Here is a 26,675-nt window from a genome sequence, read left to right as displayed (position 1 = left end):
GAGTTGAGCTGGTTTTGCTCGACAAGAAACTGAGCGGACTCTACAGTACATACGGCTCGTTTGCTCCAGGTCTCTTACTGTTATTGGCCTTCAGGTATGAAATCAGCGAGCTCTGCACCCTCCAAGTCGTGCTGCTGGATGTGGTTCTTGGCGGGTTCGCCAGATCTCCTCACAGGGTATCTCTGGCTTCCAGAACGCTGCGCCAACCGATCCGACGACGTCACCGCGATTCGCAACTTGGCAATGCGCTGACACAGGCCGTGCCCTTCCCGAGTCTGTAGTGTAGCGCAGCCAGCATGGGGGGAGGCGCTGGGGTACACAGGTTGCGTAAAGTGGGTGGTATAATAATACTCTCACTAATCCACACCCATCCACCTCCCCGCTAGGAGACGTAGTAGGAAAACATCAGTACGGGGAAGGCCGAGAGAGTCGGGCGAGAGTTAAGAAAGACATGCTCGGCGCCGCCAAGGTTCAACCTTCCCCAGTTCCTTCCTTCCCGGCCATATCGCCGTCATTCCTGGCTGTAGTCCAACCTCCACTACTCTCTGAGCCGATATAACCTCACCCTTCTGCGCATCCAGGGCAAGTCGGAGACCTATCCCACGGGTTCCTCAGGACTCATCTTCGGCATCCTATCCGCGTCATCTCACTGTTGCAGCGAGTCTGTGAGATTGGCACGGATCGCTCCTCGGAACACCGCATGCAGCCGCTAGTTTAGGCGCTTTCTCGCTCTCTTAGTCTCGTCTCTCTCTTCCCCCGCTCGGTTTTCTCCCCAAGCCGGGCTTGTTCCCACGGTGGCTCTCACGTGGGATCGCGCCGCGCAGCCCGCAGGACCAGATGACCCCGAAATATGTCCCCCCCTCTCCCAGCCCGCCGCCATGGAGAGGAGGAAGCTCGACTGGCGGAGATACTCTGCGCCGGTTGCCATCGCAAGCATGTTCCTCGCGGCCCTGTCTGTCGTACTCTACTTCAACATTCGTGAATACCTCACAGTCCGGGATGAGGTTCGATTCGATGTCTCTTTTCACCTCATGACCTTTTATGCGTCGAGTATCGGAAGCGCTAACGGCGGGTGACAGGCCAAACTGCCGAGGGTGACGGTCGATCTCGGCTACGCGAGATATTCTGGGAACGTGCTCCCCGGCGGCGTGAACCAGTTTCTGGGGATGCGATATGCGGCGCCTCCCATAGGAAACCTGAGATGGCGCGCTCCTCAAGACCCAGCGCCCAAGGAAGGCACGACGGATGCCATCGATGTGAGAAATCCTGCTGTCTTGCAGTATTCGAGTGCTCTCCCCGCTGACCAAATCCCTAGTTTGGGCCGATATGCCTCGGGACGGATGTGACTTATCCTACATCGGGTCAAGACGAGGATTGTCTGTTCGTCAACGTCTGGTCGCCCAATAACACGACACCGGACTCGAAGCTCCCTGTATGGTTGTTTATCCAAGGTGGAGGTAAAACTCTCTTCACTCGGTTGCGACGTCGTCTCGCAGAACGAGTCTCGCATGTCAATGTTTCTCTCAGTTTCGCCGAGCGTTTAGCCAGAATCTCTAGCTGACGTGACCCCAGGTTACACCTCCAATGCCAACCCCAACTGGAATGGCTCTCAGGTCGTCGACGTCTCCGACAAAAACATTGTCTTTGTCAACTTCAACTACAGGGTCGGCTTGTGGGGTTTTCTAGCGAGCGAGCGCGTTAGGACGGATGGAGCGTTGAACGCGGGGCTTTTGGACCAGCGACTGATGATGAAATGGGTTCAAAATCACATCTCAAAGGTGATTTCCAGCTCCCACGGCCACGCCACGCCAAACTCATACTAAGTCTCTCAACTAGTTTGGGGGAGATCCGGGACATGTCGTCATTCATGGACTTTCGGCGGGTGCGGGCTCAGTCGCTCTCCACCTCGCAGCCTACGGCGGAAGAGACGACAAGCTGTTCGTAGGCGCCATGTCAGAATCCGTTTTCTTCCCTGCCCAGCCTCGCGTACCCGAGCTCGAGTACCAGTTCAACAAGACCGTGGAGAAGGTCGGGTGCAAGGACGACAAGGACCAGATGGGGTGTCTCCGGAGCAAGGACATCAAGGCCATTCAGGACGCCAACATCGGCTCGCCGTTTCCGGGGAGGTCGGAAAATCCGCGCTTTTACTGGACCCCCTGCGTAGATGGCGACCTCCTGCAGGACTATCCGTACCGGCTTTACGAAAAGGGGTCTTTCCTCAAGGTGCCCGTGCTCTTCGGCACTGGTACTAACGGTAAGCCTGCCCTCGACGCTTTCGATGTTCTCGTGACTCACCACGTCCACAGAGGGATCCGTCTTTGCCGCCAATGTCGCAACTGAAGAGGAGTTCGTCTCCTTCATAGCGGACAACTACCCAAAGCTCACGAAAAATGAGACCGATCTAATGTCAAAGAACTACCCGCTTATGCCCGCCCTCCCGAATCACAACGCCTGGTTCCCCTCCGCCAGCCAGGCTTACGGCGAGGCGACTTTCATCTGTCCGGCCAACAACATCATGGACGCCTATGCGACCGCGAACCGGTCCTCCACGAGCTGGTCTTACCGCTTCAACGTGCAGGACAAAGAGAACACGGCCTCCGGGATCGGCGTTCCGCACGTCTTCGAGGCGCCCGCCATCTTCGGCATCGACGCGTGTCCGACGCCCGACAGTTTCCGCACGTACAACAAGCCCATCGTCTCGTTGATGATGAATTACTGGATATCCTTCATTCGGGACTTGAATCCAAACACCCATAAGCTCGACGGGGCGCCGGCCTGGGGCACCTGGGGGAGGAACCAGTCGCGGTTCGTGTTCGAGATCGGCAATAACCGCATGGAGAACGTCGACGACGAGCAGAAGTCACGATGCGGTTTCTGGAAGGGCATTGTACAAGCCACAGATCAATAGAGGGGCGGTCAGGCGAGTCAAAGAAGGGCCTTAGTCAGGGATGGATAATGAGGCGCCGCATGTGGTTTCCTGTACATACGAGGCTGTGTTTGTCCATGTATTAATGACAGCTTGAACGAAATTATACATGATGTGTTTTGTCTTCAATTACATAACTCCTCGGCTCATTTGCGCGCCATACTGCAAACTGCACATGCAATTAAGATGACTGGCGTGGGGAGCGAGACTGAAAGACAGACAACACACCGGGGGAGTGGCTCTCAAGTCGCGTAAGAAGGCCCAACCGTTACGCCGTTTTCCATGTAAGTCGAAGAATGCGGACTCGCTCTACGTCCCGAATCCACATAAAAGGCGCGCCAAAGTACCGTGCCGCAGCAAATGCTGACGCCCACCCGCCCCGTCTGACCACCGATTTCTCAACCTGGCGCGAGCAGGCAGGCAGCCCGCCTCGACATCCGCCGTGTGTCATCGCCACCGAGCTGTCAGACTCTTCGGCGCTTCCTGAGCGAGGATGCAGAGAGGTCAAACTACAGAACTCAACCCTCGAAGCAACCTTACGGACCCCCCCCCCCCCCCCCTCCCCCCCTCTTTCTCGACCTCGACGCTCTCGTGCGTGTCCTCCAACTAACGGCCAAAGCCATGGACCAGAACAGCCCGACGAGGGCTCAGATCATCAGCGAGCAGCCGGTCAGCCGCAACGAGATGATGCGGGATCCCGGCGTTCAGAGGTGCCGCGGCCGCCCTCCCGCGCACAGCGACGGTACGTACGTCGAGTCCCGCAAGTCGCGCAAGTCAATCGGGTTGTCGAACGATGCGGCTAATGATTGTCATACTTTTTTTTTAAAACTAGAAGAAGAAGAAGCCGCTTTCGCCGGAGAACGCAAGCAGACCCATTCCCCGAGGATGGCCATGTACTCGACGCCCGGGCGTCACGGGCGACGACGGCGGAGGACGGAGGCCGGGCCGATGTCGGATGGCATACTCGGACTTGTGGGTTCTACGCTAGACACCGAGGCCGTATCGTGGAAGTACTGACAGAAGACTTCACTAGCTCTTTTTTCTTTCGGGGCTCGTTTTCTGCTTCTAGTCTTTGGCCGGAGCATTCTTGGACGCCCGCGCCGTCGACTGACCCGTGATCTGGTCCGTCTTGTCAACCCATCTGCGAGGAAGCACTAACACTGTTACAGTCTCAATCATAGATTTTTAAAACGATGTACGTGGTTTCTTAGATACGTTCATTTTCATATAATCGTATACTTGTATATTACTAGTGGAAGTAATGCGGAATGCGCAATGAGCTCATGAAATCTGGCCCTGTCTCTTTCTCTCCGGTTTAACTCTACAATCAAGTGCTTGAGACCGTTTGATTAGGGATGGCCCTCGTTCATAATATTACTCTGGCCTCGGAGGTGGGCTTTTGGCTGGTCCCTAGGCTGGGGTGAATGAGGCGGCCTCAGCAGAAGGGGGGGCCGGAGGAGCCAGAGTGGGCTCCTTCTCCGGCTTCTTCCCGATGATGCAGTACCTAGAATACATGTCAATACAACAGAGTTCCGGGAAAGGAGGCAGTGGGTGTATGGAAACACACCATGGCGTATACGAGTGTGTGTTTCTGTTTTTGACCTCGTTTCGCACATCGATCAAGAGGACGTTGACCTCCTCGGGCGTCCAATCAAAAGCGCGCGTTAGAGATGCCATAGTGAACCCTTCTATACCAGCTAGCATGTTCTCGCACGCCACGGCGCCAAGCTGTTTGTACTTCTGATCCTTGGGCCATGTGTTAAGTGGGCACTTGTAGAGGCTCAGCGACACGTCTACGAAACCTATCTCAGAGAGAAGACTTTTCAACGACGGGGGCGAGACGTAAGTGCGGCCCAGCGTCTCTGCAGCACTCTTAAGAAGCTTGACCCACTTCAAGAGAATGTTGTCTTCCGCGAGGGTTCCATCATCAGACTTAAGAAAGATATCGAATTCCTGTAATTCGACCCAGCCGCCTGGAGCAAGGTTGCTTGAGATCACCCGTAATCAGCCTTGAAACATACTGACATTCTGACGTAGGTCTCGAATGTCTTTCCTGAGGAAAACGGCAGACTTACTCGTAGCACTGGCGTAGATATGCTTCCCAATTGTTAATGCTGGCCGTCATGGCTCGGCTATTGATGTAGTCAAAAGGCTGCGTCCAAGTCCATTCCTCTTCAACATCGTCAATTTCGAACTTGACGTTCGGGGGTACGCTATGTGAGAAGTGTCAGTAACGTTGAAGTAAATGGAAACTACCTCGGCAGCATGCTATTTAAAGCCATGCATTACGTACTAGCCAGGCAAGGTAGGGGAGAGATCGACGCCGTAGACCTATGGATTGCCCCAGAGTTAGGTCCCTCTCGATATTCAGAGCACAAAACTATGAGTCTTCTAGACTTTTTGAGCCTAAGGGACTAAGAAGATTACGAACCTCAGCCTCGGGGTGCTCATCACCAAAGTTAAGAGCCCAGATGCCGGTGCCAGTACCAACGTCGAGAACACGGCCAACTTGCGCACCTTCCTTGCAAGGTGGTGCAACACCGAGTCTGTCGTCAAGGAGAAGAAGCCATTGCTGGTGCTGCAGATCTAGAGGCGCTGTTAATAAAGAACGGCCGTGGTTCCATGGAAGTGAAGAGGCTAACCTAGGCGATCTAGCTCCCTGTCATCATTAGGGAAGGCATATTCTGGCACTACGGTCAGCAAAATTCTCAAAAGATGGTGTAGTCGAGCATACTGCCGTCCTTGTAGCGATGGTAGGTTCTGCCGTTCTCTATCCGGTAGTCCATCAGGGAATTGCGGAGACTGGTGGTCGATGAAGCACCGCTCTTCCGAGAGCAACATGTTAGACACTCTGCCCAAGAATCTTGGAATAGACGCTTGGACTTACACTCCCAACTTCCGAGGGGGCACCATCTTGCTGAGATGACAATCAGGTTAGCACACGTGAAGTATACACAACCGTCGGCTGTTCTCACCTCGTCGTCAATGTCGAGCACAATAGGGGGGTTATCTTGAGACATAGTGCCAGATATGATGTCAAGCCCAACAATATGAGAGCAAGAATTCGAGATGTATGATGGGGAAAAGAAAGGAAAGAACCAAGTGCTGGGGGTTAGCCAATGTTTTTGTAGCCAAAAAGACATATCATCTCTGGCAGGTGCCCCTCTTCTGTGTTAATCGGTTGGTCGGGGACAAAACGGGACAACGTGCAAACATGCATATGCACCTCGGCGCATAGTTGCCTCTTTCATGACCAACCTGGAACCGAGAAATCTTGGCTAGTTGAGGAGCGAAACTCGGCAAACGGGGTAGGAGGGGGATTCGCTCAGCCTAAAGCTGTGCTCTTCCCACTCGCCCTATCTGTTCGCCCAGACCCTGGGCTTCCCGATTCCCGACATGGAAGGCGTTCCGTGTCCGCAACACAACTTATCAATGTCCAGCTGCGGGGAAATTCCGATTCTTAATGTGGGTTTAGAAACCTTGGTTGTTTTGGAAGCATCGTTATTTTTTCACTACATAGCTCTTGCCGAACCAATGAAACACCAGTCAATAACAAAGTCACAAATAATTGGTACCACTTAAGCGCCTCGTTCTAATAGATTTAAGCTGACCCTCGTTCCGGTTGAAAGCTACGACTCACTTACAGAGGCAGGGGTAGGTGCGTTCTTTTTTTCTTTTTCTTTTTTCGTTTGGCGAGGTCGATGTGCCGTGGCAACATCATGAGGCCGGCGCCGGGGACGGAGACGGAGCATTACCTTGAGGTGGGGCCGGAGCGGGCTCCTTCTCCGGCTTCCATTCGATCAGACAGTAGTTGAACCAAATCTCAGCGCCGTCAAGACAGAAAAAGAATAATAAAATGGACCCAAATCGGCCAATACGCATGGATAGGCCTATGCTTATGTTGTTTCGTACGTCAACAAGGAAGACATTAACCTCTTCTGGGGCCCAGTTGTAGGCGCGCGTCAGTGCTGCCATGTTGAAAGCCTCAAGCCCGTCCGCCAGGTTTTGACCGTGAAGCTGGCCGGTCTCCTTGTACTTTGGACCCTTCACCGAATGATTAGAGGGTCACTTGTAGACGCTCAAAGACACGTCGACGAAGCCGATCTCAGTCGAAACCTTCTTCGGAGGCGGAAGAGGAATATAAGGACGTCCAAGTATTTTTGATGTGAGCCTAGCCTCACTCTTGATAAACGCATGTCACCTAGACCTGCGCGCGGTAAGACATCAAGTCACAGACCTGCTGGAATAGAGATAGTGTGGCGATTCTCAAAATGGGCTTGAATTTTGATACTGGATGTGGTCTACAGAGCTGTACAATAGACAAAGGTTGAAAACCGAGCTCGATGCGTTGACTGTAGGTTAGACACAATATCTTGACGGCTTCCCCCCCGGAACCTCGTCCTAGACCTTTGCGCACCCTACAAAAGGTTTAACTGCAGTGTTGAACTACCGCAGTTTCAAGCCGCTGGAGGAGTCTCCTATTTCTTACGTTTCCTCCTGACGAACCGATATATGTTGTGTATTTGTAGCGGCCAGCGGCGAAGTTACTTACCCGCAATACCTACAAGCGACCGAACGCAAACGACTCTCGTTGACGCCGGAGACTTGGCAGGATGACCTGCATGCAGCCCTCGACGCCGTGGCCCGACCTGCTTGGACGTCCGGCTCTGCAAAGGATTCGGCGTCGCCGAATCTTCTCTCCGTGGCGTGCATAGGCAGTACAGCAGTGTTCGTAAGAGGACATGGCACTCCGCGCGCATCAGGATGGGCCACTCTCGTCCGGGACGGCCGCCATTGACCTCGGCGTGGGCCCAGTCCTAGACGCGCGTTAGAGGACGGATGTGGATGCTGCCCCCCCCTTTGAAAAAGCTTGCCACATCTGGCGAGAAGTATGCGTATTATTCAGGTCAAGATGATGACGCGCCCTCCAAGGTGAGATGAACACGGCGATCACGGCGGCTTACTGGCTTACCCCGCACACATCACTCTACCGGTACAGTGGCATGCAGAAAGTCTGAAGTCATGTGGGTAGGGGGGAAATTAGCGGTTGAATTCAGACTTTCTGCATGTCACGGTACATTCGCCATAAAAAAGCATTTGCCGGCTGCGCATGACCCTTTATGGTTCAAGGTGGTACATGACATCATGAGATTGCTCGAAAAGGTGGAAAAATATATGCGCACAAACCAACTCCATATTATTGCGGCCTCCAAGAGAGACGATCCAGGTCCGGTCCGGTGAGATGTTGCTACCCTATGCCCATGCTCGAAATATTAAGCAAAAGTAAAATTACTCCTTGGGAAAGAGCTCCGCTGAGATATCCTTGCCCGCTCTCTGGTGGTTTGACCGGCTCGAACTTGTCGGCACATCACCGTCCACGTCCGGGTCATACTCGGCATCGTCCACATGCTTCGCCTTTTTCAACTTGTGACTCGCGACATCGTTCGACTCCGCAGCCTCTTGATCCGCCGAATCGGTGTCATCATATGGGCCACCGCCCGTGTGCCCTGCGTTCCAATCGGGGTCTTCGTCCGACAGACGCTCATGCTCATGCTGCGGCTGTTTGATGAAGGAGTCGATGATGTAGTACTGCATGGCGTTCATGATGAGCGGGAAGAACATCATGACGAAGAATATCTGCAGTTGCTCGTTGCCCTCGGTCCACCGCAGGGCCCAGTCGCCAACGCGGGAAATCCACGGCAGCAGGAGGAAGATGATTAGGACGCAGAACTTCATGCCAAAGAGGCCGCAGAAGTAGATAAACGACTGCTTCAGCCACCACCAGGCGTTGGGAGGGTTGCCATAGTTTCCAGACCGGATTGACTCTTCGGGCTTGCCCAGAGGGGTGTGTGATACGATGCCGGTCAGGATTCGGAGGAGCACGATAAGGATGGGGATACCGATCGTGGTCTGCAGCAAAAGTTAGCCATCAGTCTGAACAAGGGGTGTGGAATGGCAAAGAGTGCTTACGTCGATGGCGAGGTTGAGCAGATAGAACGAGCACGGGTTGGGAGTGTAATCCTCATCCCGTCTCAATAACCTCCGGGCGTTAGCCGCCACGGAGGGGTCCAGCGCTACCGAGAAGCGTCCCGACGTCAACATGGACATGAAGATGTTGGCGATGTGAACCAGGACGGAGCCAAACACCTGCTTGGAAACGTCGAAGAACCAGATCTTGACGGGGCGTTGCGGCCGCTCTCGCCATCGCTTGAAAACCAGAGACAGCAAGGCGAGGCCACCAAGAGCGGCCTGGACGATGAGGGCAAAGGAGCCGAGCAGGCTGCACTCGCCGTTTCCACCGTCATCCCCGTGTGTCGTAGCGGCCGTCGCTGTCGCTGTCGCTGTGCTCACGGCGCTCGCGATGGCGCCTGCGAGGGATTCTGTCGTGGTCGCAACGGGAATCATGGTTGCTGCTGCTGCTGATGCTGTTGCTACTACCGCTGCGACGAGTGTTGAAGGATCATCTTGGCCGCCGGTCGCTATCGCGTAGGGTGGCGGGGGGGCCATTAGCCTGGCTGATTCGAACGGGACTAGGAGGAAGGAGGGTGCCCGAGAAAAAAAAGGGCTGTCTCGTGCAGATGACGGTGTAACGTCTGGGTCGGAGGGGGGCGAGAAAAGTGGCCGGTATGGAAATGACGTTTTGGGACAGCCGGGCGATCACTTTCGGGGTGAACAATGAGTTCTGGCTGACTAGTCGGAGGGCGAGACAAAGGGCTTGCAGCCGCCGGTGGTATGTGTGTGGGAAAAATGAAACCCAACAAGGGGATGAAGAAGAAGAAGAGGAAGAAGCAACAACAGCAGAGCAAGACGCGTAGCAAAAGGGCCCCTATGTCTTGCCTGGGTGAAGGAAAAAGGGTTGTTTAAAGAGAGCGAGATTCGCACAGACGTATCCGTAGTGTAGATTAGAAAAAGAGAACAAGGGGTACGGGACTCTAGGTGCGGACAACCGAAAGGAGAGACGTGATCATCAACGGGGATTGATGTGTAAAGGCAGCCTGAGGCGGAGTAATACGTTAATACAGCACAGACGCCGGGTCTGGAGCAGGGTAAGGGGTCAGTAGTTGCCAGTGCTTTAGGCAGTCAGTTGACCTTTTTAGGTGGGAAAACACCCCCAAGGTAATCAATAACAAGACGCGATAGCGCAAAAACCTTGGGCGAAACCGCGGGTCAGTGAGCGAGTGCGCTGGGCGGGCTTGAAGTGTCCTTGGCACTTCAGGAGTCCTGCAGGCCAACGCCATAGCAAAATGACGAGGCGTCGGGTTTGGCAGATGTCTCCTCACTGTTTTGGCGTATCCGTAATCGACTTTCCCACGGTTGCATGATGCGTGCTGCATAGACTGACACAAGCGTGCTTCTGATTGGGCTTAGCGTCCCCGCACCCGTCAGGACCGTCATTAGTCACCGTTTCCCCCCCTTTGCCACTCGACAACAATCTGCCGCTGTGGCTGTTGGTATCCGTATTTCGACCCCAGGTGAAAGAGGCTCATCGGGCGGCAGCAACACTCGGGAGTCGGGACGTGTTCGGGCTTCGCACTTTTAGTCTACAAGTTCGGGGCTTCAGGTGGAGAGAGCAACATGGGCTTGCTCGGGAGGGCCACGGTCAATCGGACAACAGACGACGGAGCCGAAGGAAACACGGCCGATCTTCTCCAGCGACATCGAAGCCATCCCATGTGTGACTGGCGCGGCCAACGTCCGTCCAGGACTCCTAGTCATCTGTCCCGCCTGGGTTAACTGCTCAACCCTTCGTGCCAATACGAAAACGATAGGTCCGTCCAGCTGACTTTGGAGTCTCCTGCACTAGCAGAGTAGCCCTTAATTGCTGGGGGGGAAAACCGATATACGAGATCCGCAGATTATAGTCCCATTGCCCCACCCCCGCTCTGGCTCATCCGTCGGCCGGCGCCTCCGTAACGCGACGTCCGGTCCTCTTGGAAATGCTCAAAAACTCACCATCACTTATATATGTATGTTATGGGTCTGTGTGGGAAGAAGAACTACAAGAGCTAAGCGATAGGGCAACAAAGTCGGACCAATCTTCTTCGTCCTTTCTTGATTGCACCGTTGTCCCGCTCATTCTCGACCCGGCTATCAATAGCACCGCGAACAAACGTCCTTTGTTGTCCCAGCACTAGCCCATCAGCCAGCGAGAGAGAGAGAGGTGAGGAGGTGGCAGCCGCCGTGAGTCCCCAGGCCGACCGCGACCTTCTCTCTCCCCTCTCTCTCCCACGTGCCTCCCAGCGCCGCTGACGGGCCTGGAATTCTCTCCGCTCAACGGGCTTCTCTCCAGGCCTGTCCCGAGAATCTGGTTGCTGCGGCTGCCACCCCAGCAGTCTCAGCTGCTGGCATCTGCATAGAACCCATCATGGAACCTGGTCTTTGGGGTGGACATCATCTTGGCTGCTGCCACTGGAATCTTGTATGACACCAGTCTGCGGGCAAGATCCTCCGCGCGGTCAGCTTCTTCATCGTGATAGGACTGACCGTCCGGAAATAAGGCAAGCCTTGTCTCGAGTGGAATGTTTCAATTTCTCCACCCCATGTTCTCTAGCAAGTGGGGGAATGAAAGAAAGGAGCTTCCATGCCCAGTTTAAGCAATCGAAACTGCGCTCGCAAGAATCGCTTCAAATCCGTTTTTGCAGTGTCCTTACGCTGTTACCCTGCGGTAGTCAAGGAGCCGCCCGTGTGCGAGCCCGCTCGTCCCTCTTTTGCAACTAAAATCAAGCATCCTGAGGTATCCGACTCAAGAAATCACCAAATTATCCAAGGCAACCCGCGTCATCTCTATGATTTTCAAGCAGTACCGGTTCTCTCTACTGTCATCTTTCCCATCCGGAACCATCAAGGTTTGGGATGTGTGCAGTATCGGGTGAGGAAGCCCGGCTGCAACCATGGCGTCAAGCTGGTCGTGTCGTCTGTTCGACCTGTCTTCCATTTGTTTGATGATGTCCCTGAGACCGAGGTAATGATACGGCTCAGTAGAACCCGCCCCGCCCTTCCTCTCAAAATCGTGTCCGTAAATGTCAATCCTCAAAAGTGCCCTGGTGGAAACCCTCCAGGTGGCCGGGTCCATTTCTCGGCCCTCAACCATCTGAGATGCACCGCAGCGCATCTCGCCCCAGAGTCCGCCATACTCGTTGAAAGAGAACGTGATGTTTCGAGCCTCTTTGATAGCCCGGGCGGTTTCGTTATCGATGAGCTCGAGGATTTTGGCGTACGCGTTGGCGATCGATGGGAGAATGGCGCCCAGCATCATCATATTCTGGAACGCTTGCATCGGCGGCGGTTTCGTAAAGTCTGTAGAGCCGCATGCCGGGCAGCGGATAACATTGTGGGCTACCCGAGCTGCTGACCTGGCGATGCCCCTGGCGATCTTGACATCATTCGGTAGTCTCGATAAGGCGTCCAGAGAAAGAAACATCTGAGAAAGGCAGGGACACGAAGCGTTGCTATACGCTTTGACAGCGGCTTCTGACTCTCGATTGATGCCTTTGGCGTCGTTGATGCAGGCAGAGGGAGACTTGGGGTCGCTTGTGCTGAGCGTGCGGGATGTCTCTGATGATGTAGGGGGGGAGACGACTGACCCTGTCCTCCCGGACGCTTTCTCTGAGGACAGGCTAGTAAAACTTTTGTTGATATCTTGAGGCAAGCCCTCGTCAGCAGAGTCACTTTCGCTAAAGTTGATGCCACCTAACGGGTCAACACCACCGACACCTAACTGGAAGTCTCCCGTAGGATACCGTGGCTCGGCGTGGGCCATACTGAGACTCGATAGCTCAGGCGGCAGTGTGAACGGCGGCAAGCCTTCCAAAGGAGAGAGAAGGTCTAGATAGTCAAAGTTGGAGTAATAGTCCTGGGTGAAGAAGGCTGAGAAATCGGTGTCCAAGGTCGGTTGCGTGAAGAGTGGCACCTGCGGCTGCTCATCTGGACTCTGAGGCTTGTCGGAGGAGGGCGATCTTTCCGACTCTTCGACATGTCTGCGCTTCCGTGGTCGGCCCATTTGCTTCTGGGGCGAGTAGACACATTTCAAGCCTTCTCTCTTACAGCGCGAGCAGCCGTCGGGCTCTTTGGGGCAGGCAAGTTTCCGCGAACCTGTAAATTCTTATTAGGGACTTGAAGGCTGATTGGTGCCAGGGAGATATGAACTCACGACACTCGTCACACGCACGATGCTTGACGACACCGTCGACCGACTTGGACTGCTGACTACTTTGGGGCATGGCTCGATATGATAAGGGAAGGGGGGTTTAAAAAAAGGCTCTGTCGCGTACGCCTAACAATGTGCGATCGACGAACTATTTTAATTACTTGGAACTTCCCACACTGCTAGAGAGTGAGGTATCCAGGAGGGTTATATGTGACGGGAGTTGTGGGCAGGAGATGCGATGCGGTGCCGGCGTCCGCGACTCTGTACGCCAGCGAATACGATGAGAGCACGACGACAGAGCCCTTGCTGCTTAGGTGAGCCAGCCCGTGGCGTGCTTTCCAGTTGAATCTCGGGCTGTCTTGCTTTTAGAGCCACGGTACCCACGAGGCGGAAGCATGTGTATGGTGACACCGAAAGGCTACTGTGAGATACGAAAACAATGTCGGCATCAGCGAGTGAGGGGATGATGAAGAAAGACGCACGAGTTCAACCAAAGAAAAGGGAAGGAGAGTGGAGGGACTTGTCCCGTCTACGGCGTCGACCCTCAAGGTACACCACCTAGGACCAAGTCGGTCATTTCTGATGTACCGGTACACTACCTAAGGTGGGCAGGTAGGTAAGATAACCATCCATAAGGCAGGGGTACTTCGATAGGTGAAAAGTACACAAGAATACAGTGCTTTGGATGCACTCTTCCGCAGTCACTCTCAAGTCTCATCTTCAAAGGATTCGAAGCGGCGTCAGCACCACCTCACTTGCATAAGACGGAGCCCAAGGCTAGGGCCTCAGTATCCCCTGTTAGACGGTTAGGCCACTTCACTGTTGAAGCCCTACCGGCTCCTCCGTCACCATATCGGGAGTACCTTCTAGGCAGCAAAGCCAACCGGCCAATCTGCCAGAACACACAAACACTTGCTGCTCATGCCAAGAAACCCAAGGAGCCCTTGACTCGGTCAGAACAAGCCACGAAATTTGCTCTCAAATCGTATCAAGCTTCGCAATGGAATTCAGGTACCAACGCTTGCCTCGCTTTTGTGTCAGACGGCGGTTCTTTTGGGCCAAAGCAGAGGCCGTACTCACGACGCCCATGATTGGCCTAGTGCCTCATAATGCCCAAGCCATTTAAGTCAGGCATGGGAGAATAACTTCTCCCTGCGAGCCGTTTCGGTGCAACCCGAACTGACATGGCTGGCTGGGCTGACAATGGAAACATTGGGACATCCACGGGGAAAGCCCCCTTTCCTTTTGGGCATGGAAAGAAGTCGCAATGCCACCCTGAGATGACTCCGCGATCCGTCAACATGTGCAATGGAGACATTCTCACTCGTTCTGCTTGGTTCGGCGTGCTGTGCTGCGTCCATTCGTGCCAAGAGCACATTCTCGTACCGACCTAGCCTCATGCTACGTTGTAGTGCGGTCAGCGCTGGTGGTTGCTTCTGGCTTAGCAGTACGGCGGCTGAAGGGCGCGCTGTAGGGCCGTCCATGCGCTGCCAGACACCCGTGAATGGCCGGAAAGGCGCCGTGTAGGTGGCAGCCATCGTGGCGCATTGCCCACTTGCGCCAGAGCCTCCCCATGTACCACCACTTCATCATCGTGGACATCGACTAGTGACCTCGATGGTGGCTTGTCTCCCTGCATTGGGTCGGTTCTATGCTGCGTTATGTTGCACTCCGAGTCGCATGGCATCGAAAGTGTTAGTTGCAGGGCACCGGGCAGATTTATATTTTGCTTCTTTTTTCCCGAGTTGCAGTCCAGACCGATTTGGGGAAGGAGCGATTCCACTCGTCCATCTCGGTCAACCCCGCTAGGCGGTGTGGAGCGCGCTAACACCCTCGGACGGCAGAAAAAAAAAATTCCAGAGAAGGCGTTCGCCCAAACCGCCTGCATCTGCATCGCGAAACTGAAAGCTCCAAAAATAGCCATTTCAACACCTTTTGTCTTGTCCCTTTTTTCCACCACAACATGCCGGCACGCCAAGCGCTAGGCAAGCGGAAGGTACCGCAGGCGGAGGCTCCTATGCCCGTCGATGACGAATTCGGCAATGCAAACCTGGAGGGCGTCTTGTCTCAAAGCGAAGATGATTCCGACTACGAAGAAACCTCAGAGTCTGACGGCGACGACGCTGCCCTGAACGGCGAGTTGTCGGAGGACGAGGACGAGGATGAAGAGGAGGAAATCTTGAGCGACGATATTCCCTCTGACGCAGATGATCAGGAAATCGCCTCGAAACTCAAGTCAACGAACCTTGACAAGGACTCTGCCGCCGCTGCCGTTGGTGACGAGGACGACCAACCCAACTACAGGGTTGTCAAGGACGCCAATGGCAACGAGCGCTACGAGTACGACGAGATCGACGCCGACTACGACTCGGACGACACCGATGCTCAGGAGCCTGTCAACACCATTGGCAACATCCCTCTGTCGTTCTACGATTCTTACCCTCACATCGGATACGACATCAATGGCAAGAAGATCATGCGCCCCGCCACCGGTGAGGCATTGGACGCCCTTCTTGAGACCATTGAGATTCCCAAGGGCTGGACTGGCTTGACGGACCCCCAAACGGGCAAGCCGCTCAACCTCAGCCAGGACGAGCTCGAGCTTTTGCGCCGCGTCCAGATGAACGAGATTCCCGAGGAAGGCTACGACCCCTACCCCGTAAGCGTCCACCACTCCATCCTTGAATCTCAACAACGCTAACGAGTCTCAGGAAATGGTCCACTGGTTCACTGCACACGAGGAGAAGATGCCCCTCAGCGCGGCGCCCGAGCCGAAACGCCGTTTCGTCCCCTCCAAGCACGAGGCTAAGAGGATCGCGAAGCTCGTCAAGGCCATTAAAGAGGGACGCATCCTACCCTACAAGCCGCCCGAAGAGAGGGAGAAGGAGGAGGCCGAGAAGGAAGAGAACTACTACGACATCTGGGCTAACGAGGAAGAGCGCCCGCCGCACGTCATGAACATCCCGGCGCCCAAGCTCCCCCCTCCTGGCTACGACCTCAGTTACAACCCTCCCCCCGAGTACCTCCCGACAGAAGCTGAGAAGGAGGAGTGGGAGAAGGCGGACCCTGAGGACAGAGAGAAAGAGTACCTGCCGGCCAAGTTTGATTCACTGCGCAAGGTCCCCGCCTACGGCGAGTTCGTCAAGGAGCGCTTCGAGCGCTGCCTCGACCTCTACCTGGCTCCTCGCGTGCGTAAGAACAGGCTCAACATCGACCCCGCGTCGCTTCTTCCCAAGCTTCCCCGCCCCGAGGAGCTTAGACCCTTTCCAACGGCCTGCCAGACCATCTTCCGAGGCCACGAGGGGCGTGTGCGGTCTTCTGCCATCAGCCCTGACGGTGAGTGGCTTGCAAGCGGTGGCGACGACGGTACTGTGCGTCTGTGGCATCTCCGCACCGGTCGCCAGGAGTGGATGGCCAAGCTCAGCCTTGACGAGGCGGTGAACGTCGTCCGCTGGCGTCCGAACAAAGAGACCTTCATTCTGGCAGCCGCTGCTGGCGAGGACCTCTTCTTCGCTGTCCCCCCTCGTGGTGCCGACGGCATTGACAAGGCCAGCCGTGACATTCTCGACGCTGGTTTCGGTTACGCGACGCAGAACCCTCAGCCTACTGCCCCCGTCACCAAGGAGCACCCCGGCAAGTGGGCAAGACCCGGCTCGAAGCTGGAGGCCGCCGGTGTCTTGCTCAAGGTCACCGTCAGATCCGTCATCAAGGTCATCAGCTGGCACAGGCGCGGTGACTTCCTCAGCACTGTCTCTCCTAACGGCCAGCGCAGCGCCGTCGCGATCCACACGCTGTCGAAGCATCTGACCCAGATTCCCTTCCGCAAGCTGCCCGGCCTTGCCCAAACGGCCCAGTTCCACCCATCGCGACCCCTCTTTTTCGTTGCGACCCAACGCATGATCCGCTGCTACGACCTCCAGAGACAGGAGCTTGTCAAGGTCATCCAGCCCGGTGCCCGCTGGATCTCGTCCTTCGATGTCCACTCGGGCGGTGACAACATTGTCGTGGGATCCTACGACAGACGTCTGCTCTGGCACGACCTCGACCTCTCCAACCGGCCCTTCAAGACAATGCGCTTCCACTCGGAGGCCATTCGTGCCGTCAAGTATCACCGCAGCTTCCCTCTGTTCGCCGACGCCAGTGACGACGGCACTTTGCAGATCTTCCACGGAAAGGTCGTTAGCGACCTCATGGAGAACCCGACCATTGTACCCGTCAAGATGCTCAAGGGCCACAAGATCGTCAACAAGCTCGGTGTCTTGGACGTGGACTGGCACCCTACGGAGCCGTGGTGCGTGAGTGCCGGCGCTGACGGCACATGTATCCTCTGGACCTGATTTATGAATCTCTGGTGGGGGAGGGTACTTGTAAGGTTTGCATAAAAAGAGACAGCGAGGCGTTGGGAAGAACCAAAACGAACCAAAAGAAATTATGGAGAAAAACTAGACAATCCTTTTGCTTTTTCAACTTTGTTCATGTCGCATAATTTCACCCTGGATTTACCCGCAGGAAGGTGTCAATAATGGATCTCGAGTCTGTACCAATGCCCACGCTCCGTTCAACCGTGACATGCTGTCGATTGCTGTGTGATGTTGCAGCCATGTCCCTGGAAATCTAAACCTGAGGACGGGGTGGACTCGCCAGGGAACGGCTTTCGAGATGGTGAGAGGAGGTCCCCTTGGCGGCCGAAGACGATGCCGAAGAGACCGAGAAGAGCCGGAGAATCCGCCGCTCCAGCGCAAGACATTGGCTGCAAGTTTAATTAGGCGTTGGCTCGTGCGTCCCAAGGTCGAACTGAACACACGCCCGCCTTTGTTCGGCCCCTCTTACCCTCTCCCTAGAGCGGGCGGCGAGGATCCGATGGCATGGATGCTTGCCAAATTGGCAAAGTTCCGCCTGCCCCCCCCTTCGTCTCTGCTGCGTTCTTCAATCTGAAACCCGTTCTGCGTCAGGAAGGTATTACACGCGCGGGGCTACTACTGGTATCTTATTCCCAGCCTTTAATGCTGAACGCCCAATCTCTCTCGGTCCTCGACGCTGTCTTCCTGCCCCTCTTCTCCCATTCGCCTGGGAGAATCCGGATTCTCGAGCCGTCATCATGCACGGACAGCCGAGAGAGATCAGATGTCGCATTGTGGTGCGATGGCGTGGGTAAGCTATGGAACACCTGGTCCGGTTGTCTCCATCCGGGACACGGCATGACTGTATGGAGCTCTGGATGCTGTTGCGACCAGGGTCGTCTACCGGCTGGTGCGACGGATCGCCCTGTCACCCTCGAGAGGAGGTGGTGATGGCGTAGCAGCATTGGGATGTCGAGGTTTCCAGGCATCATCTCCCTCCCCCCTCCTTCAAGAATGACATAGTGCGCCGTCCTCTTGGGATTGATGATCCTGTCCCGGCTGGTTCTACTTGCCTTCTCGAACGGACACTCCGCCGACTCAACTCCGTCCATCTCAGTGCTTTCGACTCGACTTGTGGCCTACATTCTCATTTCCCTAACCTAATCCATCATTCCGCCTGGAAATAATCCTTTGGCTTCCAGGGCCGTGTTCCCACTTTTTTACTTTATTTTCCCACAGCGCCCAGGGTCTTGCTAAGTTCCAGAGTCTTGTGTATGCTTCAGGTGGCCTAGATAACTAATTACTGCCCCGTCGCGTGGGTGCATTTACAGCTGCCTCTCCTCGTTTTATCTTTGTTTTTATTTTTTGCGATATCTTCTTCGTTCCATCCGGCAGCTTGCTTTCGGCGTTGCACCGTCCATGCTCGCCATGGTTCGCTCTTCTCCCATTTCGTACACGGCTGCGCTGCTGTACCTGTTCGCGGCTTCCGGGTCGGCCCAGACCTTCACCATCGCCAACGGCCAGATCTTCACGCCGGGTCTGGTCATCTTGGATGCGCCTCAACCGGGAACCCCGCTGGGCGGAGGTCAGTAATCCGGCCCGAAAGATTCATGTGATGGGGGCCCTCGAGAGGCTCCCAAGTCAATAAACCATCTAACATTGGCGGACACAGACAATCTCCATGTCGCGCTGGACGTGTCAACTAACGGCAGGATGCCGCTGCCGCCATACGCCAAGGACAGTCCGACCAAGATCTTCAACGTGACCATGTTCCTGTCCAGCTACGTGACTGGGCGTAACTTCACCATCACCAACGGCACGGCGACGGCCAACGATGCCAGTCTCGGCGACATCATGTTCCAGGAACCTGGCAGCACAGTGAAGCACGTCAACTGGCTCTGGCCCGACTGTCTGGTGGGTAATGGGCAGCCCAGATCAGCCGACAGCGACCGCGGCGCTTATAACGTAAGGCACATGCTCCGGGGGGGGGGGGGGGGGGTGGGGGCAAAGGACGTGAGAAAAAAGGGGGTTCAAGACGCAGTCCGGACTAACAGCGCGGCCTCAGATCTCCATCCGCCAAAACTTCCGCCTCAACGGCCAAGACCATTACACCATCTTCGACGTGCCCATCTCCGTGACCAACAGTATCGAGGAGAAGGACGGACGGCCCTCGTGCGATGCGCTCAACAACGCGCTTCTGACGGAGGAGGAGCTCAACGCAACCGCCGCCAACGCCGTCGGCGTGCTCTTCGCGCCGGGCGACCCGACCAAGATCCAGGTCGGATCTGACCAGGGCAACGACAATGGCAGCGGCGACGCGCTCGGTAAGCCCAAGCCGGAGGCGACGCCGGGCGATGGACTCGGTGCCGGAAGTAGCTTGAGCTGGAGGAGCGGCGCACACTGGTTGTGCCTGGCGAGCATTGGCGCTGCGCTGATGCTCTGAGAAAGAAGAAAGGCGAGCTTGGTTGTGATTGGAGACTTTGTGGCGTGAGTTACGAATGCTGTTTACTTTTGATGATACCCATACGCAGGAGACCTGTATTAGTTCATATTTCTTAATCCAGTCTGCCACGTGCATATGGATTCGTGGCTTTTCCTTGGCAGGCATTCCCGAGACTGTCACATTACAACGCGGCGACTGAAAATAAAATAAAATAAGAAAACTGAAAACGCGCGGACATTCCCAACGTCCCGATCATCTTTGTCCGTACCTCTGAACATTAGCCGGAACCTAAGATAGCTAAGGTTATGCCGTAGAGGGAAAGACACTCGTGGAGGGGGGAGGGGGAGCACGGTTTTTGTCACAACATTCATTGACTTCTAGTCTACTCCGTATTACCAGGTATTACCTATCACCTACGCAGCATTCATCCGTTCAGAGGGAGCGGGTCCATTACTCAGGAGGAAACTCATTCCCCGTTTGGGCAACTCCATTTGGGACAACCCTTGGCTCGGTGGCCACCCGCGGGCTCAGTCCCTGCGATCCCGTGGCCCCGTTCACCCCGTTACCCAACGAACTGCTTCCTGAAATGGGTAATATGTGACGGCCGCGGCCGTCGCACACTTCGTACCATGGCACCATGGTTCACATTTCACATGCGAGTACCGTAGCCATGCGCTGACAGGCACACACACACACACACACACACACACACACACACACACACACACATACGTACACACCCACACTTATGCGCTCTAGCTCCATCGTCTTTCCTATCAGGGCCACCGCATCCCAACTTATCGGACTTGAAAATGCCTAGCAAAGGGTACCCCAGAATTCCCCGCACTTTGGCCGCGCTAACCATACCTCGGCTCCATGCGATGTATTCCCTATAGCTGTGGAAAGCTAGCAGCTCGTCAAGCGAGCCGCGACAAGCATCCCGACGGGAGCACCAGTCTCGCCAAGGGGCGGGTCGCTGGACATTGGTCCTGACGGTTACATTGTGTGTACGACGACGAACCCTGGTCCTCCCTCCCTTTTTATGAACATGGCGCCCTCAACCCCAGGGCCACGAGTTAAGTATGGGGTCGCATGCCGCCAGAAACATGGTGGTTTGATGTCGACATCGCCGCCCCTTCCAAAACTCCAAACCGCTTGGAAGGCACTTTCACAACCTGTAGCCCGGCCTCGCTGCTGATCTCAAACTTCTACATCCCAGCAGAAGCTGAAGAGTCTCGATTCAAAAGTATCGGCGCTTCGGATTTGCCAGCGCTTCTTGCCAATAACCCGCCCGCTGTCTTAGCTCTCTGGGCCGCGCGAGCCATTGTTGCCACATTCCAGGCTGATCTCACGATTTCTTTGGGACATCGTCACCAATAAAAAATAAAAAAACCAACCGCGCCCATCACCAACCGCCAAATTGCCCAAGATGCCGATGCACCAGGGCTTCCTCCCGCGCGAGGGTCTCACCGCCGATCCCATCTTTCGCCTCATCGCCCGCACCGCCCTGAACCCGGCTTTGATGTTGCCGCTCCTGCTCCTCGCCCGCTACACCAAGAAGGGCGGCGACCTCGCCATCCTGCACCCCACAGCCTTTTCCCGCGTCAAGCTCCTTGCCTACTGCGCCCTCACGCGATGGGCAAGCAGCTGGCTCTCGCGGCGCGTGCTGAACGGCTGGTCCTCCGACCAGTATGACTGGCGCAGGGAGATCGTCCTTGTGACGGGCGGTGCTGGCGGAATTGGCGGACACATTGTGCAGTTTCTGGCTGAGCGTGGTATTACTGTCGTAGTGTTGGATATCCAAAACATGACCTTCGCAGCCGGTAAGTTTCCCGCCGCCCTTTCCCGACCTTCTTTGCGGGGTCGCTGTGGTAAGATCCGTGACTGAACCTCGTGTGACAGGCTCCAATGTACACTACTTCAAGTGCGACATCACCTCAACCGAGAAGCTCGCTGTCGTGGCCAACGAGATCCGTGCCAAGGTCGGCCACCCGACGGTGCTCATCAACAACGCCGGCGTGGCGCGCGGCAAGACGGTGCTTGACTCGACGGAGCACGACGTCCGCTTCACCTTCGATGTCAACACGCTCTCGCACTACTGGACGACCAAGGAGTTCCTCCCGAACATGGTGAAGAACAACCACGGCATGATTGTGACGGTTGCGTCATTTGCGAGCTACCTATGCGTTCCCAACATGGTAAGGTGCACCAGTGAGAAAATCGGTAGTCTTGGCCAACGGCTAACACAGTAAAGGTCGACTACGGCTCCTCCAAGGCCGCCTCCATGGCGTTCCACGACGGGCTCTCGGCCGAGTTGAAAACACGCTACAACGCGCCGCGGGTGCGCACCGTGCTCGTCAACCAGGGCTACACCAAGACACCGCTCTTTAAGGGGTACCGCCAGGGTTTCGAGTTCATCCTCCCGGGGCTCGAGCCCGAGACTGTCGCAGAGGCGATCGTGAAGCAGGTCCTCAGCGGCGAGAGCGGCAACGTCCTTCTCCCGGCGTACGGCAACGCGATGACGGCGCTGAGGGCGTTCCCGTATTGGTACCAGAGCATGATGGGGACTCGGTCGGAGAGGCTGATGGCAAACTTCTCAGGGAGACAGGTCATCAAGGACGTGAAGGTGTTTTACGACGAGAAGGTGAACGGGTCCGAGGGCGAGCAGGGGAGGCCCGAGGAGAGCACCATACTCGTAGAGCAGGAGCCCATCCCGGCGGAATCGGGCAGCCTTGAGTAAGGGAGAATAAGTCGGAAAGAGCTTCGTCACTTTGTAAGACTGGACGGGTGTCGTTACGCTCGTATATCAGGCCTGGTTGGGTTCGGTGACTCTAATTGGCATAGCGTGCGCCTCCCTGGCTGCGGCTCTTTGGTCGTTGCAAGGGTCGGGCGGCTTTGCAGGATACCTAAGCAAACATGAAGACTGATCGCATCAATCCAGCCTGCATGCGGCTGACGAGAGTCCCTGGTCCTGCGGAGCCGTACCGAGACCACAAACAGCACCAGGGTTGTCCATGCCGCCCGGCTCAGCCGTTGCTCGAACCTATCGCGTATCTTTTCCAAAACATACACACACGCGCGCACGCACACACTTATGCTATGCACGATTCCGTTCCCGGTCATCGCCTACCTACTCCGCCGCCGAATTTGCTGATCGAACGGCAGAATTGCTGGCGGCGGGAACCTATTTTCTCTCGCTAGCTTTGAGCTAGGCACGCACGCGGGTTCCGAAACACAACTCCGGTGGTGAGAGACGTCAATTTCTCGGACTGCAGTGACCAGCGGGATAGTTTGCAAATCTATCAAAAATGCCCCGTAGCGGTGAACATGAACTGTTGTCGTTATCGAATATGTTCTCATTGTTCAACTTTAGTTGCGGAGTTGTATGGCATGCTTCGGAGAGTTGTCTCTGAGAAACCGGCGGTAGCACACTACTTCCCCCCTCACTCATCAACGAGGGACGACCTAAAAGAGGTAAAGCCCTAGAATAATGACTTCCAAGAGCAAAACCGAGTGGTGCGGCAAGTGGTAGCGGGCGAGGGGGAGGGATCCAGCGGAGATGTCTCTTGTCATGACCCCTTTGTTGTTCTGCTTGTCAAACCACTGATAGCGAGGCGGATCTCGAGGTAAGTCCTCGGTTGTGCTTACTGGTCTCATCCTCCCACAAGAGTATAATCAACAAAAAACACATGCTTGAATTCACTGAATAGCGTTTCCCTCTGATCCCTGCTTCTTCCTTGATCATAGCCGTCGAGGACCGATGTAAGCTAGCAACGAGTCATTTGTACGCGGGTTCCGGCCTCTGTCTCACAGCCAAGCAGACCTCGTTACCCATTGGGTCCCTTTTCAGTCCATCGTCATTTCACAGCCTTCCTCCAACTAGGCGCTCTGCACGACAGGGGGCAACTGTACAGCCTGGGGACCAACCCGACCAGCAACTCATATGGCCCAATAAGCATGTCTATTCTTTCCCCTTACCTCTCTCCTCCCACCAACGACGAAAGTGTCAATTTCCTCCCTTTCCAACTAGTGTAATCCGCTCTTGGCAATGGTGCCACTTCCAACGCAAAGGGGGGTTGATAGAAGTCAAAGATAAACCAGCTCAACGCGCTCTATTTCTCTTTGGATCCGCCGAAACTCTAGACGGGATTGATCCCGATGACCAAACACTCGATCGTGCGGTGGATGCCTTGGTATGGCGAATTTCATGTCGCATCGTACCAGAGCGGGAGCAATCGCTGAAGGCGCGGTCGCTGGCATAACAATTATTTAAATCATTTTCAGCACTGTCCATGTGACATGGAATAAGGTTCGAAATATTAGCTTTACCCCAAGACGTACCTGATTGCGGCTGGAGGGTGGTACGTCAGATCCTCCGCGCATTGACCACGCGTCCGATAACGATAAGGCTGACATTTCTTCTCCTGAACTGGACACGGGACAGACAATCCTCATCTCCAAGCCGGCCTCGAATCCTCCTGATACATTTCCGCTTGGAGAAAAACCTGGTACCCAATGCGTTTGAAACTTTGACTTCTCGTCGCTCGTTTTGTGTCTGCAGTTTTGGCTCTCTGGAGTCCGCCTTTCCCTTCCCTTGCTCGATGCCTCTTTCCCCTTTCACCAACGATCATGGACGGTGATCCCAAGGTCGAGTCGCAGCTCGACTCGTTCAGCTTAACCTTCCCTCTCCCCTATCGCATAGGATTCATCATTGTTCTTGGTAGGTTGCGAAGGAATTGAAGTTCAGGATCCGCCGCTAACCGCACAATAGCCGTCTGGGGCTGGGGTGTCAACCTGCACTACCTACACAAAGTCAAGATCGATGTACCCTCCCTGATCCGGTATCCCTCTCGGTCGTCCCCGACACAGCCGGCGCATCACCTCTCGACGTATCGCCTCGCGACCGTCCTCTCGACTGTGTTTATCCTCTCGATATCGACGTTCTGGATCTTTACCCGACGGATACCCTCGCTCGTCATCGAATATGACTGGCTGCCAATGACTTACCTCGTCGCCCTTGCGGCCCTGTTCTTAGTTCCCGTCCGCAATTTCTCGCAAGGCGGGCGCTCGCGGTTCCTTGCTACGCTCCGCCGCGTCAGTATCGGGGGGCTGGCTGAGGCTAAGGATGGAAAGTTTGGAGACATTCTGCTTGCCGATGTGTTGACGAGCTACTCCAAGATACTGGGGGACTTGTACGTTGTGCTATGCATGTTCTTCACGCCGGCGGGCTCTTCGACTGCTCGGCCTGACCGCAACTGCGGTGGCACAGTCGTGGTGCCGCTGATCATGGCTGTGCCCTTCGCGATCCGATTCCGGCAATGCATCATCGAGTACCTGCGTGTCCGACGAGCGCCTTACAAGGAGTCGGCGGGCTGGGGCGGTCAGCATCTCGCCAACGCCACCAAGTACGCCACCGCCTTCCCGGTCATTATCCTCAGCGCACTCCAACGAAGCGTCCCGGCCGACCAGCCGGCGCCCGGTCTGAACAGGGCGTGGCTGACGGCTGTGCTGGTCAACTCCCTCTACTCCTGGTACTGGGACGTCGCCAAGGATTGGGATCTGACTCTGTTCTCGTCGGCGCGCGAGCGCAATAACCCGGAGCATCCGTTCGGTCTGCGCCGGCGGCTCGTGTTCCAGCAGCCGATCATCTATTATGGGGTCATTGCGATGGACCTGATGCTGCGCTGCACATGGACAGTGAAGCTAAGCGCGAACTTGGACAAGTTCACTGACTTTGAGAGCTGCATTTTCTTGCTGCAATCGCTCGAGGTGTTCAGACGATGGGTCTGGATCTTCTTCCGAGTCGAGACGGAGTGGATTAGGAACAACACGACAGGACTGGCGGTTGACGACATCTTGCTGGGGGACTACCAGGGCAAGTACGATTCTGACGAAGACTAAGAGCCGAGCACGATTCCCCCAGGGAGATGGGGGACTTGTAATTTACGTGTGTGATTATGGATGTTCGGAGTTAATGGTCTAGACGTGGCCCAGAGGCCGGCGGACTCGTCAAGGTTCCAAGAGATTTTGGCTCATGTAAGAATTTGGATTTGTTTTATTTTATATCAAGCATCTCTGAACTCAGAACGTCTAATCCACCAGTTGGTCACTAACCGCGTTCGCCGACCCATTGGGTGCCTAGGTCGTCATGTTTGTGAGCATAGCCCCATGACGACTGACTGGTCTGCGACGCGACGAAGATGGAGGCTCGCCTGTGGCTAAGTGAGTGGACAGCGGAATACCACCCGGGGGCGATACCCCTGTCGGCGATCTGCCTAGACTGCTAGCGGTGCAGGACAGGGACAGGGTACAGAAGCCAAGCTAAGGATTATCGTGCATCGTTCCCCAACGACGTCTCTTCTCTTCCCCGAGACGACACCTCAAAGCCGCGGTTCTCTTCTCCTTCATTCGCCATTCGGCACTTGTAATCTCGCGGCCACCCCATTTTCTCAAGAATTCATCTTTTGTACGTTCCAAAGACTGGGGAAGCCCCGCCCCTGGTTTTGTTTTCTACATCAGAATCCGGAGCAGAGGCACACACACGTCTTGGGAAAATACGCATTTATTCCTGGATAGAACGGCGGCATCTCCATGCCCGTTGATGCTGTTGCCGAATGGCCCGTCAACGGGAAAGATGAAGGGCAACTGGAGCATCACCATTCGATCTGATGCGCGTTCTCGAGCGGAGCGGCCGCGTGGTGGGTGTATTTGAAATTTGATCAAAGAGGGGGGGAAACGCAGCAGATGACCGGGCAAGAAGAGGTACTGTAACTGCTGTCGTGTAACACACCACGACGGACGCCGCTGCAGCTCAGCAGC

The 26,675-nt window shown here is 55.4% G+C and overlaps 10 protein-coding genes across 10 annotated transcripts; 6 read left to right on the top strand and 4 right to left on the bottom strand.

The window, feature by feature from the left end:
* Window positions 1-878: 878 nt before the first annotated feature.
* Window positions 879-2,908, top strand: LY79DRAFT_585843 (carboxylesterase; the record flags this gene model as incomplete). The annotated part of the gene is made up of 6 exons (XM_060560549.1): window positions 879-1,004; window positions 1,080-1,256; window positions 1,316-1,457; window positions 1,573-1,778; window positions 1,837-2,254; window positions 2,307-2,908. 6 exons carry the CDS (start codon window positions 879-881, stop codon window positions 2,906-2,908), a joined length of 1,671 nt encoding a protein of 556 aa, XP_060420865.1.
* A 639-nt stretch (window positions 2,909-3,547) lies between these two features.
* LY79DRAFT_664667 (uncharacterized protein) lies at window positions 3,548-3,943 on the top strand (the record flags this gene model as incomplete). Its single annotated transcript, XM_060562933.1, has 2 exons — window positions 3,548-3,668; window positions 3,759-3,943. The coding sequence occupies 2 exons, from the start codon at window positions 3,548-3,550 to the stop codon at window positions 3,941-3,943; spliced, it is 306 nt and encodes a 101-aa protein (XP_060420864.1).
* A 230-nt stretch (window positions 3,944-4,173) lies between these two features.
* Window positions 4,174-6,026, bottom strand: LY79DRAFT_17012 (methyltransferase domain-containing protein). The gene is made up of 8 exons (XM_060551209.1): window positions 5,902-6,026; window positions 5,814-5,843; window positions 5,661-5,751; window positions 5,569-5,610; window positions 5,358-5,512; window positions 5,220-5,257; window positions 5,002-5,139; window positions 4,174-4,913 (listed from the first exon to the last, which is right to left on the bottom strand). Exons 1-8 carry the CDS (start codon window positions 5,944-5,946, stop codon window positions 4,337-4,339), a joined length of 1,116 nt encoding a protein of 371 aa, XP_060420863.1. The 5' UTR covers window positions 5,947-6,026; the 3' UTR covers window positions 4,174-4,336.
* Window positions 6,027-8,215: 2,189 nt separating this feature from the next.
* On the bottom strand, window positions 8,216-9,331 carry LY79DRAFT_664665 (vacuolar membrane protein-domain-containing protein; the record flags this gene model as incomplete). Its single annotated transcript, XM_060562932.1, has 2 exons — window positions 8,216-8,836; window positions 8,897-9,331. The coding sequence occupies 2 exons, from the start codon at window positions 9,329-9,331 to the stop codon at window positions 8,216-8,218; spliced, it is 1,056 nt and encodes a 351-aa protein (XP_060420862.1).
* Window positions 9,332-11,284: 1,953 nt separating this feature from the next.
* Window positions 11,285-13,146, bottom strand: LY79DRAFT_676405 (uncharacterized protein; the record flags this gene model as incomplete). Its single annotated transcript, XM_060564467.1, has 2 exons — window positions 11,285-13,018; window positions 13,077-13,146. The coding sequence occupies 2 exons, from the start codon at window positions 13,144-13,146 to the stop codon at window positions 11,670-11,672; spliced, it is 1,419 nt and encodes a 472-aa protein (XP_060420861.1). The 3' UTR covers window positions 11,285-11,669.
* Window positions 13,147-14,455: 1,309 nt separating this feature from the next.
* On the bottom strand, window positions 14,456-15,139 carry LY79DRAFT_16712 (uncharacterized protein). Its single transcript, XM_060551190.1, has one exon. The coding sequence runs from the start codon at window positions 14,995-14,997 to the stop codon at window positions 14,515-14,517; it is 483 nt and encodes a 160-aa protein (XP_060420860.1). The 5' UTR covers window positions 14,998-15,139; the 3' UTR covers window positions 14,456-14,514.
* On the top strand, window positions 14,757-17,571 carry LY79DRAFT_16720 (BOP1NT domain-containing protein). Its single transcript, XM_060551192.1, has 2 exons — window positions 14,757-15,732; window positions 15,785-17,571. Exons 1-2 carry the CDS (start codon window positions 15,037-15,039, stop codon window positions 17,408-17,410), a joined length of 2,322 nt encoding a protein of 773 aa, XP_060420859.1. The 5' UTR covers window positions 14,757-15,036; the 3' UTR covers window positions 17,411-17,571.
* A 1,108-nt stretch (window positions 17,572-18,679) lies between these two features.
* On the top strand, window positions 18,680-20,084 carry LY79DRAFT_16717 (uncharacterized protein). The gene is made up of 3 exons (XM_060551191.1): window positions 18,680-18,998; window positions 19,086-19,378; window positions 19,479-20,084. The coding sequence occupies exons 1-3, from the start codon at window positions 18,833-18,835 to the stop codon at window positions 19,854-19,856; spliced, it is 837 nt and encodes a 278-aa protein (XP_060420858.1). The 5' UTR covers window positions 18,680-18,832; the 3' UTR covers window positions 19,857-20,084.
* Window positions 20,085-21,285: 1,201 nt separating this feature from the next.
* Window positions 21,286-22,596, top strand: LY79DRAFT_574687 (short chain dehydrogenase; the record flags this gene model as incomplete). Its single annotated transcript, XM_060559621.1, has 3 exons — window positions 21,286-21,679; window positions 21,759-22,054; window positions 22,111-22,596. 3 exons carry the CDS (start codon window positions 21,286-21,288, stop codon window positions 22,594-22,596), a joined length of 1,176 nt encoding a protein of 391 aa, XP_060420857.1.
* A 1,889-nt stretch (window positions 22,597-24,485) lies between these two features.
* LY79DRAFT_504079 (EXS family protein) lies at window positions 24,486-25,757 on the top strand (the record flags this gene model as incomplete). Its single annotated transcript, XM_060553476.1, has 2 exons — window positions 24,486-24,576; window positions 24,628-25,757. 2 exons carry the CDS (start codon window positions 24,486-24,488, stop codon window positions 25,755-25,757), a joined length of 1,221 nt encoding a protein of 406 aa, XP_060420856.1.
* Window positions 25,758-26,675: the final 918 nt, after the last annotated feature.

Source organism: Colletotrichum navitas (genome assembly GCF_030913465.1).
Source record: "Colletotrichum navitas strain CBS 125086 chromosome Unknown LY79scaffold_1, whole genome shotgun sequence".
Taxonomy (NCBI): domain Eukaryota; kingdom Fungi; phylum Ascomycota; class Sordariomycetes; order Glomerellales; family Glomerellaceae; genus Colletotrichum; species Colletotrichum navitas.
The sequence above is the reverse complement of the archived record's forward strand: the minus strand, read 5'-3'. Positions and strand labels throughout refer to the sequence as shown.

Coding starts and splice junctions, on each gene's coding strand:
- LY79DRAFT_17012 (XM_060551209.1), bottom strand. CDS start 5,946: ATGTCTCAAGATAACCCCCCTATTGTGCTCGACATTGACGACGAG. Junction 5,752..5,813: donor CCCCCTCGGAAGTTGGGAGT/GTAAGTCCAAGC, acceptor TGCTCTCGGAAG/AGCGGTGCTTCATCGACCAC. Junction 5,258..5,357: donor ATGAGCACCCCGAGGCTGAG/GTTCGTAATCTT, acceptor GGCAATCCATAG/GTCTACGGCGTCGATCTCTC.
- LY79DRAFT_16712 (XM_060551190.1), bottom strand. CDS start 14,997: ATGGCTATTTTTGGAGCTTTCAGTTTCGCGATGCAGATGCAGGCGGTT.
- LY79DRAFT_16720 (XM_060551192.1), top strand. CDS start 15,037: ATGCCGGCACGCCAAGCGCTAGGCAAGCGGAAGGTACCGCAGGCGGAG. Junction 15,733..15,784: donor AAGGCTACGACCCCTACCCC/GTAAGCGTCCAC, acceptor AACGAGTCTCAG/GAAATGGTCCACTGGTTCAC.
- LY79DRAFT_16717 (XM_060551191.1), top strand. CDS start 18,833: ATGCTCGCCATGGTTCGCTCTTCTCCCATTTCGTACACGGCTGCGCTG. Junction 18,999..19,085: donor GGGAACCCCGCTGGGCGGAG/GTCAGTAATCCG, acceptor TGGCGGACACAG/ACAATCTCCATGTCGCGCTG. Junction 19,379..19,478: donor GCGACCGCGGCGCTTATAAC/GTAAGGCACATG, acceptor GCGCGGCCTCAG/ATCTCCATCCGCCAAAACTT.